Source organism: Calonectris borealis, chromosome 5 (assembly GCF_964195595.1).
Source record: "Calonectris borealis chromosome 5, bCalBor7.hap1.2, whole genome shotgun sequence".
NCBI classification, from domain to species: domain Eukaryota; kingdom Metazoa; phylum Chordata; class Aves; order Procellariiformes; family Procellariidae; genus Calonectris; species Calonectris borealis.
The window spans coordinates 35,974,231-35,988,009 of NC_134316.1; the positions used below are offsets into that span (position 1 = coordinate 35,974,231).

General features: G+C 33.8%; 1 protein-coding gene across 1 annotated transcript in view; it reads left to right on the forward strand.

Moving 5' to 3' along the window:
• RYR3 (ryanodine receptor 3) overlaps positions 1-13,779 on the forward strand; it is a 256,141-nt gene that overhangs the window by 41,064 nt on the left and 201,298 nt on the right. Inside the window, exon 2 of the mRNA XM_075151795.1 lies at positions 10,592-10,711. Coding sequence (XP_075007896.1) covers positions 10,592-10,711 — 120 coding nt within the window. The remainder of the gene's footprint in view (positions 1-10,591; positions 10,712-13,779) is intronic.

Genomic DNA, 13,779 nt, shown 5'->3' on the forward strand with positions numbered 1-13,779 from the left:
ATCTGAAGAGGGAAAGAGAATAGAAGAATACACAAAAGAATCTGCTCCTGGAAGACATAATAAACTTTCTTTCCCTATGTACATTCTTAGATTGTGTCCAAAGAGGAGATTCAGATCACCTCCTCCATTTCCAAGTTGACAGACCAAGGGTAATGGTTCCTGCTCCTTAACATAACCATTTCAGTAATGTATCTTTCCCCATGTGTTTGGTAAGGGAAAACTTCTTCTAATAACTAATCGGTATTCAGTCTGATCTCAGGATCCCAGGGGCATCTGTAGTCATTTTTGGAGACTGCTGATCAATGTGGAGTCATTGGTAAGGACATACTATACCTCACCAGTATGTTGCATTTATAGTAACTACAGCTAAGTCTGTAAGCTTAGTAAGGTGTGGTTATTTTGTTGTTTGTTTTTGTGCATGTGTTTTGGGTTTGGTTTTTGAGGTTTAAAAACCTTTTTTGACGTTTTACTTGGTTTCCTGTTTCTTCTTTTTCATGACTAGTCCAAAAAAAAAAAAAAATTAGTTTTTTAAGTTGGCAAAGAGTAGGCAGAGCGAAAAATCCATGTCATACACTAGTTTTGTATCTATAATAAACAATTTTTTTTCAAGTGAGTAATCTACTCTTTCAACAAAAACAATATCCAAAACTTCAATTAGTCAATTGTATACTGCATACTATACATCAGTATCAGTCATAATGTTACAATAAACAATGTTTTTGATTATTAAGAATGGAATTGCCCTTTGCACAATAAATAAATATATAGATAAATAAATACAGCAGAGCCTTTGGAAATTTCCCCCAAGGAATTTTTTGTTGAGGGTCAAACCTCAGGGGAATTTGGCAGAAGAAGAGTGATATGACCATGCAGCAGGACTTCTGATGCAGATACATACTTTGCTCTGAATCTAACTTTTGCATGGACATGTAATTGTGGTGTTATTAATTAGAGGAAAATTACACTGTTTTCTCAGTACATGAGCCTAAACAAACTGAATTGTTTTAGCTAGATGGCAAGTCAATACATTAAGTTATTTTTCTGGATCATAGCCTCAAAACTAAAACAATCCAAGTAATATTTAATCAAAGAAGCTTTTTGTTTTTATGAACTAATTGATTAGGAAGCCTAAATAGTTAGGACTGTGTTGCCTTGGTAAATAATTAATTCAACAGCCAGAATTTTCCACATCCTTCATCTGAAGTAGAAAAGCAGTAGCAGAAATAAAAAGCTATACCAGAACTGTTTTCTGTAGCATTGTATGAAGCTTCTGTGTTAGAATGAGTGGAATGATTGACTGTATCCATTAAGAAGTTGGAAACTAAGTAAATTACGGACTTTTTTATTTAAAAACCAGATCATTTATTAATAGAAACAGAGAAGTAACTGATTTTATTTTTACACTAGTATTTAGGAAGCCTTGCTAACTTGAGTCACTTTTCTTCATTTTTCTTCTTTAATGTAGCAAACCAAGGGATGTGGGTCACAGTTTCACATATATTGTTAGCCTTATACCCGAAGGTGTGAAATTGAACTACAGCAAAGTGATTTATCACTCAAAGAAAAAAAAAACACTACTGTCAGATCAAGTGAAAAAGCATTTCGACTACTCACTTAATTCTATGCTTGTCACTGTCGTCTGGTGATTTAGAGTTGCTCCCTGCAAAACACTGTTTAAAAGTTCAAAGGTCTAACCTACAGCTTTTACTAAAACTGGTGTATTACCCATGGTGAAGATGAATATCGACTATATCTGATAAGCTATATGATCTTCCTGTTTCGTAAAAACTGGCTATGATACTTTGGGGTTTTTTGAAAATAATACTTAAATGCTTTATATAATTTTAATGGGCATCATTCATACAATTTTTAACAATTATTTCCTGTATTTAAGTGGAATTGCAATATGTTTTCTAAAAGAAAAAGATCTGATTCCTCACATGAATTTTAGCGTTTGTTATTCTACTAATATAAGAGTTCTACATACTTTACAGTATTATACATGAGAATAGAATTAGATTCAATTTCTGTTTTCCCAACTTTTCAGGGTCATACTAAACCTGTTCGGAATCAAAGATATTTTTTCATCACTTTGTTATATAGCCTTTTAGTATAGGTGAAAAGTGCTGGGCAAAAAGTATATATTTTGCCCTATAGATCTTGAAATCTATAAACAGAAACAGAATTGCAAAATGGCAAGTACAAAATATTTGCACCTGGGAGCATCAGAGTTGACATGGAATATCTCTATGAACACACTTTATTTTAATTGTGGTGTTGCATTTCATTACCTTGTTGAAATGAACAATTGTCTTGGTTTATTCTCCCAGTCTTTGTCTTGTTTTTTCTCTTCGAAGAAAAGTCACTGTCAGATTAGGGCTAGGTTTTGCTAAGAGAACTACCCTATGAATAACAAAGAAAGAAGAAAGAAAAAAAGAGGACTTTTGTTATCAAGATATTCAAACATTAGCATGCACAAAGTTTTAAAGTCACAACTTTAGTTCTATATGTGCATTTTGTAATAGAGTAAATAAAGCTAGGATGTTTGTTCTCTGGAACTCAACAGTATGATATTAGTGTGATTACTATTTTGTTAGCATCTTGACTGACTACATTTGGTAGAGAAGCTAATTGTGTGAGATGTAGTGGTAATCTTTTTGAGACTATTTATTGTAATTTGATTTATAATACAACTGTCAAGTGTTGGTGGATAGAGAACGTGAGCACCAATGAGGAAATAAAGCAGTTAGAAATTTAGCATGTCTTGTTTCTTGTGTGCTCAAGTATTGTGGGAATGAAATAATGTAAATAAAACATATTCCGAATAAAATAGAGAGAAGACAGTATAATAAAGTATATTTCCTATTGTCTTACTTCAGGTTGTGTATTCCTTCTAATGACACAAGATGTAAACATATATATGTAGAAAACAGAGGGCAACATTACCTTTTTGAGTCAGGGTCAACCCAGCATGAGGGTCTGTTGCAGGATTAAGTTATGGATACTCTAATGTGTATTATAAATCATGTTCGAACATACAGTAGCCATGAAGGATTATGTATCAATTATGGGATCTTGAAAGACCAGAGTTTTAGGAGACCTCATGGTGCATATATTCCCTTACCTAAGAAAAGACTGACTATACCCATAGATGTTAACATAACATGTTTTTAAAGACCTGTGGTGATACAGGCTCTACAACCTACCCAATTTCAATGCCTTGCTATTATGAAAGGAGAAGGAAACCTTTTTTTTTTTTAATACCCAGCCTGAATCTTGCTGCAGTTTAAGATTTATATTACTTGTTCTGTCTGTTACACATGGGAAACATAATATTCCCTTCCATTTTGGAGCAGCGTCTTATATATGTTTACAAACGTTTTATCATGGCCCTAATTAGTTTTTTCTTTTTTTTTTTTTTTAAATTTATTTCACTAAACCACAGAGTCACTGAAATTGGAAGGGATCTCTGGAGCAGGTTGCTTATGACATCGTCTAGTTGGGTTTTAAGGTCTCCAAAGATGGATACTCCACAACCAATTAGTGTATTTGATCATGCTTACGGGGGGGAGGGGGAGGGGGGCAGGGGGTAGGGAGGGGAAGAGAAGAGAGAGAGAGGACCTGGAAAAAAGTTTAAGTAGGTAGAACACTACGGTAGGAAGTTATTTAGGGTAGCAAGGATGTGAGCAAGCTGTGAACTATTCTAGAAGGACCTTCTGAAATTAAGTAACTGCAGTAAAATGGCAGATGAAATTCAGGCTAAATGTGAAATTAAAGACATGAGGAAAAAAAATAGCAATCCAGCTTCATGTTTAAAATTATTGGGTCTGAATTGAAAAGTAAGATCCTGGTGTTATAATAGTTCAATGAAAACATCAGCTTAATACTCATTAATGGCCAAAAAAGGCAATCAAATATTAGAAATTACTAAGAACAGAATAAAGAACGCAACAGAGAACATCTTTTTGCTATTGCATAAATATGTAAATTTTTCCATACTTTGAATAGTATGTGGAATTCTGGTTACTCATTTTAAAAAGAAACCATTAGAACTGGAAAATATTCAGGGAAGGATCAGATGAGGATCAGGATGATGATCAGATGAGGAACAACTTATTAGGAGGCTAGGACTTTTCAGCCTGAAAAAGACAGGCTGGGTGTGACATGATGAGGATGGACAATAATCTTCACTGACTGTTGTGATGTGGGAGCTTGATAATATTAAATAGAGCTTGTAGGAACCAGGTTCAAAACAAACACAAGAATTTGATTTTCCTGTAGCTGAGTTGTATCACTGCAGAGCAAAGGAGGTTACGAGTTAAAATTTTACATGGAAGGCATATCCACTTCACGTTCAAAAACTATGTATGGATCTGAAAATTTCCTGACCTGAAAATAATGGTGCTCATCCCCCTTGAATCCTGGATAATTCAGAAGAAATCAAAGGCAGCATAAGAAATTCTCTTCTATACTCTGATGTCAAGATCTTTGCAAAACTAAGTTGGCAAACTCTAGCAAATGTAAAATTCTAGTAAGGATTTGTGTGTTCATCTGTTGTGGTTTCCACCATACCCTCTTCCCCCTGACTTCAAATTCTTCTAATGGGGTCAGATTTAGGAGAGATTTCTTTCCCTTAGGAAGAGGAGAATCCAGTTCCATATCCTAGGGCTCCAGCTTAAAAGTAGAAATACTCTTATATTTCTCAATTAAAAGACTGTAAGATTGTTTTTAAAATGGGCCAAAGACTGTATGTTTCCTGTACTTGTTTTCAGAAATGACAGAAAATATTTTGTGACATTAGCCATGCACTGAAGCTGTGCATTTTGGACAAAGTTCTGCAAAAAATACAAGTGCATGGAGACAGCTTTGCAGTGAGACCATTCCCCTTGTGAAAGGAAGTGGTGCGCACCCACAAATTTACCAAATCCATCTTTGGTTAGAGCATTGTCAACTCTGCCTATAGTTCCTTATTTTTTTAAGAAGAATGCAGCCACTGTACATGGCAATTTCTTGTAAATTTTACTTGTTCTCCAAGATTATTTCAAAAAACTTGAAAGGAATGCAGTCCTGTGGAAGAATCGGTTTGTAGCTAGTGTTCTAATGCTAATCAAGATGTTTGTTTGCTTATATCCTGTGCTTTGTGATACAGTAAGATGCATGAGTAGGATGTTGTCTATGAAAGAGTGAAGGCGGCTGTGGATTTTTACTTCATACGTTTCTTTGCAACGCTGGTCTATAATCAGCAAGTGTCACAGTATCACAGTAATCAGGCCTGTAAAGAGCATCAACTTGATATGCCTGCTTGTTTTACCATAGAAAAGAGGAGCTCTGAGTTTCTTTGTTTAACAGATATGGGGTTTTTTTGAAAGTAACATACATTTCTTCACGGAAAGGATATATTATCAAATAAAACTTTTCCATGGTGTTACAGAAGAACATACTTTCAAAACAATTCCATATCAATTTACATTAAAGTTAGTCATTCATGTGCAAGCACCCACTTGCATGTTTATGTGCAGCTGTGAGTGAAATATAAGCAAAATATGTATGCTTTTTTGAGGTAACAGCTTCTTCTTATTACAATCTACAGGTTTAAGAACAAAGCTGATTAATTTTCTAAAACTGATTAGCTTTCAGTGTCATGTCAATTTTATTTTATCAGTTCATTTTCAGTACTGAATATAATAGAGAATGTAGAGATTTGGGAGATGTTGAATCGGTAAGTAAGAAACTATATCTAGGGTGTCATTTTCCAGCAAAATTTGCATATTTTATATGTATTTGTAAATGTGCATGTGTATGTTTAGTGTATTGATGGTTTTGTGCTTCTTAATATGAAACATGGAAGTGTGTCTATTGTGGAATACAACCTGTATACAGATTAAATGTATTGTATAAATGACTGTAATTCTTAATTCTGGGATATATATGCAACATAAATGAAGAAGGAGTTTCATTAGTTGTTGGAATTTCTTTATTCTCAAATTCTGAGTTGAAAAACTAGTGAACTGAGCAGAAGCAAGATCATGACTACAATACATTGATTCACCTTGATCATTGACTCACTTGGCAGCAAGTCAAGTCACTGATTAATTAAAATAGATTTTGTTTATGTTTTAGCTTATTACTCAATCACAGGAATCTCAGTTTAAGTTCACCATCACTTTATTATGAAACCTGAGGAGAAAGACAGCCTGAAGACCAAGACTAAATACTGTCTGGTAATGAACCACTCAACTGTGGTTCATTAAAAACTCTTTTTTTAAATTAGACAGCGTGCTGCTTAATGCTATATTGCTGAAGGCTAGGAATCAGTTTTCAGTTAAAGAAATTGTTTAGTATTAGACATACTTTTGTGAAGAGCCGAGTTCTGTTTTGGTAACTTTTTCTGTCTCAAAAGCAGAAGATAATGAGTGAGTGACTTGTTTAGAAATACCTTTGTTTCTCAGCCTATGCAGACATTACTATATAATGCAAATTCAGATTGCAGCTTCAGCTTTGGCCAAAGCAAATAGAAATCTATGTTTTCAGTACACATAGTTATGCAGTTAGCTACTTTCAAAAACAAAAACAAAAATAAATCTCCAAAGCTGTCTTTTTTCTCTTTGCAAAAGTCATGCATTTGTGTGAATAGATGAATAGTACTGGACAGAATTATGATATATTAGCTACATGACACTTGGTAGATTCTGCAGGATTTCAGACCACCTGAAATATATTTTAGTAATATCAATGTGTTTCTATGTATAAACATTCTTAGAATTGGAGTTGGAGTTACCTGGTCTGTGTACGTTTGCTATGAATCCGAACCAGATAAGAGATTTCTGGACAGAAGGGGAGAATTTTCACTTCCTCTTCATTCAGGGAAAAAAGTTAAAAATTGCTGTTCATGTGTATTTGTGAATAGGTGTTAGTTATGGTAGTACAAAATGGATCTCATGGTTAACTTTATGTAATTATTGATGCTGCTACTCGTGGAAACCAGTTAGTAGTAATTGACACTTAGAATGTGTGTACTTTTTGAGGAGCAATAGCGAAGGCAGTTTCTTGTGCAAGGTCTAGTGGTATGCAAGGGTATTATTTTTCTGTGTGCTTAGTAAATCATAGAAGTATTTTGATCAACCTGAAATTATTCCCCCCATTTGCGCACTGAAGCAAAATCTTGAAAAATTTAGAGAACTTTGATACGACTTTTGCATATTACAGTTTTGATCTGTGTGGTAGAGAGAGAGGTGTGAATCTGTAACAATACCTCAAGCTGATCAGAACTTTGAAGTGGACTTTTTTCTTAAATTAAACACATTGGATCATCTGAGAAACTTGATCTAAATTAGCCCTTCTCTAGTGAGGTGTTGGACCGTTGCTTACAGAGGTCCTTTCCAGCCTGTGATTCCATGCACTCTAAACCTGTTTTATTTTTAAAAAAACCAACAAAAAACCCCACCAAAACTAAAAGAACTAGAACAAATTAAATTTCTAAACATGGAAATGTCAGAGCTGCTAGATGAGAAAGATTGCATTTAAAACACTTAATTTAAAACATTTAAATTTGTTAAATTCCTGGTTGACAAACTGGATCTCAAGGAAGTTGGGTGGCGTTTTTTTTTTTTTATTTTGCTTTGCTTTTGGTTATCTTTGAGAATTGGCTGTATATAACTTAACTAACAACTCATCACTGCTCATCGCGTGAGTCTCCGCATCTCATTGGGCATGCAGGCTTTTCCTTGTCATACATAAAAAAGGTATATTGAAGTAAATGGATGAAATTCTGTATGAGAGACGTGAAGATCAAGGTTAAATGGCTCTGGCACCATGTGTATTTAAAAACTAAGGGAAGAAGAAAATGAGTTTATGAGGAAAAAAGTTTTAGAATACCAGAATTCGTGTGAGAGAAGACTCAAGAAAACAAGATACTGCTGAGACATGCTCTGCAATTTCATTATAGGATAACAACTCCATAAAACTCATTTCTATTAGCATCTTCAGGCCAGAAAAGCAATTTCAGACCTCAGCTAGAATGATCTTACTTCAGTAATTACACTGTAATACTGAGTCATCTTAACAGCGAGTCATTGTCTTATTTGCAGATTATATAAATTCCACTAATTCCTTATGCTCAGTCCACCTGCACCTGAATGATAAACTCTTTAAAACTCTGCTGCAAAACATTCTGAAATACACTATTATTGCCACTTTTTAGAAACTCTATTAAAGTTCTTTGTCCTATGTAGCAAATACATAGTTTGTTAAATGTTGTAGCACAAATGAAAGGGTACATTGGAAATTTAGGGGAATAATGTAAAACATCAATGTTGAATGCTGCATACAGTCCTTACTTTATCAGTGACATTATCGGTGTTTGTATTTTGGGGTTATGGCATTTAATGATTGATAAAGACTTTGTGATGCCAGTGTAAATTCTAAAAAGAAATGCTTATTTTCTGAATTCTAGAAATTAAAATATTCATTTCATTATGCTAGAAACTCTTGTCCTTTTGTGCATATGGATTTAAAAAGAAAGTAGTTCATTTATTTGAGTAATTCTCATTTTAAGTAAGTTTTTATGTATGTTGTCTGAAGGAGTAATTTTATTTTTTAGAAAACTATGAATTACAATAGATATGATGTATATGCCTCTGTTGAATGATGAATACTTTAATGTAGTAGGGAGAATAAACACAATTTCAGCTATATATAAGTAATTTAATGTAATCCACTGATAAGTGCAACGTAAGTGGCAAATCTCAATTTTATTCTAAATCTTAGTATTTATAAATTCATGTTTTTGTATTTTATTCTTTTTAAATCTCTAAAATATGTATGTTCAAAGATTGATACAGGAGCCAGATGATGAAAAATGTTTTAAATATCTTTATTTTTATCTTACACATGTTCTGATTTTTCCCCCCCAAATAGATATGTTTCTGATGCCACTTTTTAAAAATTCATGAACAGAGGGTAGTAGTAATGAGTGCTTAATTGTATTGCTTGTATTTTGCAACTTATTACATTGAAGTTTAAAAAGCAGAAATGTTTTTACTAATGAGTTTGAAAGCTGAGAATTTCAGAGAGCATTTTACAGAAATGGAAGCAGAAGCAGCAGGGGAAAAAGAAAATGAATTTTTTAGCATTAATTAGCTAATTCTGTCTACCTCCTACTTGACTACATCTTAGAATTGTTTATAAAAATTTCTTGAATTCCCATTCTGTACTGTTAAAAATGCTATTGATTGTTATGCAAAGCTAGATAAGGAAAACACTTTCTGTAACTGCTGGTTAGTCTGAAATATAACAGCTGTCCATTTTAGTAGTAGTAAGTAGGCAGTGAAGTGCCATATAACTTGCACACACTTGCAAAATCACACAAGTGAAAAACCTGCTTTTGAATTCCCCTTTTAAAGGGCGCATCACTTAATTCCTTTGGTGAAAATCACTTTGTCACTCCCAGCTGTGCTACTGTGATAGTATTGCGGTTGCATAAGGGGACTGGAAAAAGCAGTGCTGCTTTTAGAACATAATTGTTCAAGTGATCTCCGAGTTCAGTACAGGCGGCTGTTGTTTATCTGCTTTGACAATAATAATTGACACCAGTATAACTTCATAGCTGGATGGGACACTGACATATCATATCACTCTTGTTTTATCAGCTTCCGCCCCCTTAAAAACTTCTAAGGCAGTGTCTTTTGGTGAACAGTTACATACTTGTATAAAAATAAGTTCTTCTACGTGCTAGTCTGCAAATTGTGTTTTTCTTGGTTAGCAGACAAGTTTTGGAAAATAAAATGATTTTTAATTCTGTATATACCTTTGACACAGTTGAACATTAGAAATAATCTGTTTTGGCTCGCTTATATCAGCTTTAGTATCACATGTTAAGAGGTGAATAAGGGCTTGGCACTTTTATAAGTGTGTCTTTGGCATTGCATTATGTAACAATTTCTAAAAGAGCTTTTAGAATAATTAGGATAACTAAACAATAGGGCCGTTTCATGTCACTTTTCCAGAGTGTTCTTATTCCTGGAATGTGTCTTTTGAGGAGCAAGTTCTTGTGACTTATTTGAAATATCACTTGAAAAATATCTCTTGGATCTTCGGTTGTACTCAGAGGTTTCTAAATTAAATGAGACCTTAAAAGTTAAGATTGTGCATTCAGCGGACTTGTGTTGAGGGCTTACTGTGCTGACAAAATAAAATTGTTTATATTTGGGTTACCGCTGTTTGCAAAATCACAGTAACAGGTTTTTACTGTAAATATTAAACATGTTTTACTGAGTAAAACCGAATAACAGTGTACTTACAGTTTTTTATGGCACCATAACAAGCCAAAGGAACAGAAGGACACAACACTTGTGAAAGCCCTGGAGACAGTATGTAGTCTTTGTCACTTTGATATAGTCTTGAATATCAATCTATACATAAACATCTGTTTACATACACATCAAAAGAATCTCTGTATCTGTACATGATATCAATTATAGGAGTATAATGTGTTCATTTTCAACAGATTCTGTGATCCAGGATTTCTTAGTGTTATAGTGTGTATGTAACTTCCAAATATTTACTTTTTTTGTCCTCTCTTGTTTTGTGACAGGATGACGAAGTAGTACTTCAGTGTGTTGCCAGTATTCACAAAGAACAAAGGAAGTTTTGCTTGGCAGCCGAGGGACTTGGGAATCGCCTGTGCTTTTTGGAACCAACATCAGAAGCTAAAGTAAGAAGTCAATGCTCTCAACTGGTGTAACTGATCAGTGAATGTTAACCTACTTATTATCCATGAATACATTTAATTACAGTTTCTTTAATGTGATGCTAGATGCATCTTTTGTATGCTTTTCTTTCTGTGACTGCAACATGAGATTTCTTAGAGATTCTAAATATACTTTGAGGCATACCTGTTAATAGTCAAAAGCCACTATTCTTTATCTAAAATAATTCTTGTAACTGAAAGACTTCATATTTTCCAGATTAAGTCTCCAGACTGTTATTAAGATTTAAGTTCACTAAAAATGTATTCCTATTACTGCTGTAGGTTCAAATATCATGATACACTGGATTGATAATTTTAGAAGCATTGTCACCTCTTAGTTACTGGCATTAAGTGTTGCTTCTTTGTTGATTAATCAGAAAGTTGAGAGTACAAGGAACAGAATTATTAAGTAATTGAAAAGCTTTAAAGATAACAAGCAAATGGAAAAAAGAAGCTAGAGAGCTGTGAAGAAAAAATAAAAGAAAATAGTGAGAGGAGCTTGAGAGGAGAAAGGAGAGAAGAGGTGAAACTTTAGATCTGTACTAGAGCAGAATGTTAAGAATAAAGACAAACGGAGGAGGACCTCCTCCCTCTCTTCTTTGTTTTCTCTGCATCATTTTCTTCTTCTTTGTTTTGTGTCTTTATTTCTTTTCTCTTCTTCCTGACAATTTATTTCTCCTCCTGATTTTTTTTAGTGGGTCTTTGTATCTTTTCTCTTGAAATGTTGCCATGTGGTCCTATTTTTAGTCTAGGTATTATGACCGTGTTACATACACAGTGTTTATTTATGCAGTATGAGAGATCCTTATTCATCTCTAAGGTGAAAAATTATGCTTCTTCTAAATTTGCATTTCTTTGCATTCCAAGAGTTCAGTCAGATAATTTATCTCTGGTGTGCTTTACAAATCACCAACAATCTTTTCACATGCTTAAGTAAAAGCAGTTAGTTTTCACATATGTGTTTTCAACTACTGTCTTAAAATCTTCAACAGTGATTGGGAATTTTTTATTAATCGACAGCTCAACTGCAATGTGGTCTATCTATTACTGATGATGACCATCTCAATGTATAAGACAGCATGTTGCTCATCTTATTATAAGAAAAGGAGGAATGGTATGCATTACTGTAGAATGCCATAGATCTACTTTACATTTTGTAAGTGTCTTCCTAGCAGATAATACTACAGAAGCTTCTGAAGTTTGTTTAAAATTAAGAGGTTCAGAAAACTTGTATGTAACTGCTTTAAAAGAGCTTACCGAGGAGCTTTCTGAACTGCTGGTCTTGACTGAGAACAGTGAAGAATTTTGGAAAGAGGCATGTAAATACATCTGTTTGAAAAATAAGAAGTGTAGAAGGTTGATCTGGATGATTAGAGAGTACAATACTTAGCAACAACCCTTAGCGATGACGCTTACTTTCATTTACATTTACATTTGGACAAAATTTTGGTTATGAAATAAGAAATAGAAAACCAAAATGGCACACATCCAGTGGACTAATAAATAATTATTGAATAGATGTGTTTCTAATAAAATCCTACAGGGTTTTGTTCTTACTGCTATGTTGTTGAGTATTTTTGTCAACTAAGACATCATTTAAATTAACATAGGCAATTTTTTCAGATTATAAAAACATTGGGGAGCTGGCAATTGATGAAGTCATGACACACAGGAAGATCTGCAGTGCCTTGTGTGTTAATGGAAAGTAGAGGTATATTTCAGGGCTGCCTGTGTAAAGTCTAATAACTGAGCATGTAAATATGCTTACAAAATGGGAAGCTATTCTTGTCCCCTGTAAGGAATGTGAACGTCATGGTAGATGTTACACAGTCCTAAGTTCCCTGACTGATGATGTGCTAAAGGGATCTAGCATAGTCTTTGGAGGTATAATTGAAAGAAACTTGGTAGGAGATGGGAAGTTATACTATCTCTGTAAATTTTGGGGGTTTTTTTATTACCTCTGTGGCAATGCTGCTGGAATACAGAGTACAGTCATGGCATTCAAATTCATAAGAATGTCGATAAAATAGAGATTGCTCTAGGAAGTGCTATGAGAACCATGACTGGAGGAGGACGCAGTCTGTTTGGTTTAAAAACAGAAAGTATGAACACTGCCCATAAGTTTCTAAAATGGGAAAGTTAATAACAGAAGTCCTTCCATTTTAGACAGCAGAAGACTGTCCTCCCTGTTAAAATGGGACTATTTACCTGAGATGGATTCCTTATGCCTTCCTTATTCCTGGAAATTACTTTATAAAGCTAGATTTCTTCTGTGTATTAAGAAGAAATTGCATTAAAGAAGATTCAAGGCATGTTTATCAACAGAAGTCCAGAGCAGAAAATCAGTGATAGCTTCTATTACCTTCTCTTCTCCAGTTGATCACTTTACCAAAGCCAAAATCTATTTGCAGTACATGTGACAGCTTCTTCAGTCATTAAACGATGGCTAAATATTGTTAAATCAAGAAAAGAAATGCTTTTCCATTCAAGTAATTCTGGAAAACATAACAAGATAGACAGGAAGAAAACTCAGTGTAAAAAACAGTGTATCTGTTAATTCCAGAATGAAAAGCTGTAACTTCATGATTAATTTTTTAATCTGAGTTGTACGTAGTAGAAGTCAGAAGATAGAAGTAGCTAAAAGGAAAGGGAGGCAAGGAAAGAGAAGGTATATTTCTTAAAAAGAGGAAAAAATGGTGTTTCTATGGTTGGCCATTAGCTGTTTTGGTAATTTTTGTGACATGCTGAAGGGAGTAACAATTACGACATACTTTTGTTCAGATTTTAGTATAAATCCATAAGCAACTTGCATGTTATTTCTTTACAGTTTATTAGTAAAAAGTATTACACTGTTGGTTTGCTAATAATTTATATTATGGTGACTGGATTTTGAATGCACTTTTTAAAAGCACTTTTGCATTAATTCAGTAGTATGAAATTATGTTCCTCCTGTCTATATGGCTCCTTTTTGAATTATTAGATGATGTTTGCTTAAATAATATCTGATATTTAAAATGTAAGGGGAAAAATCT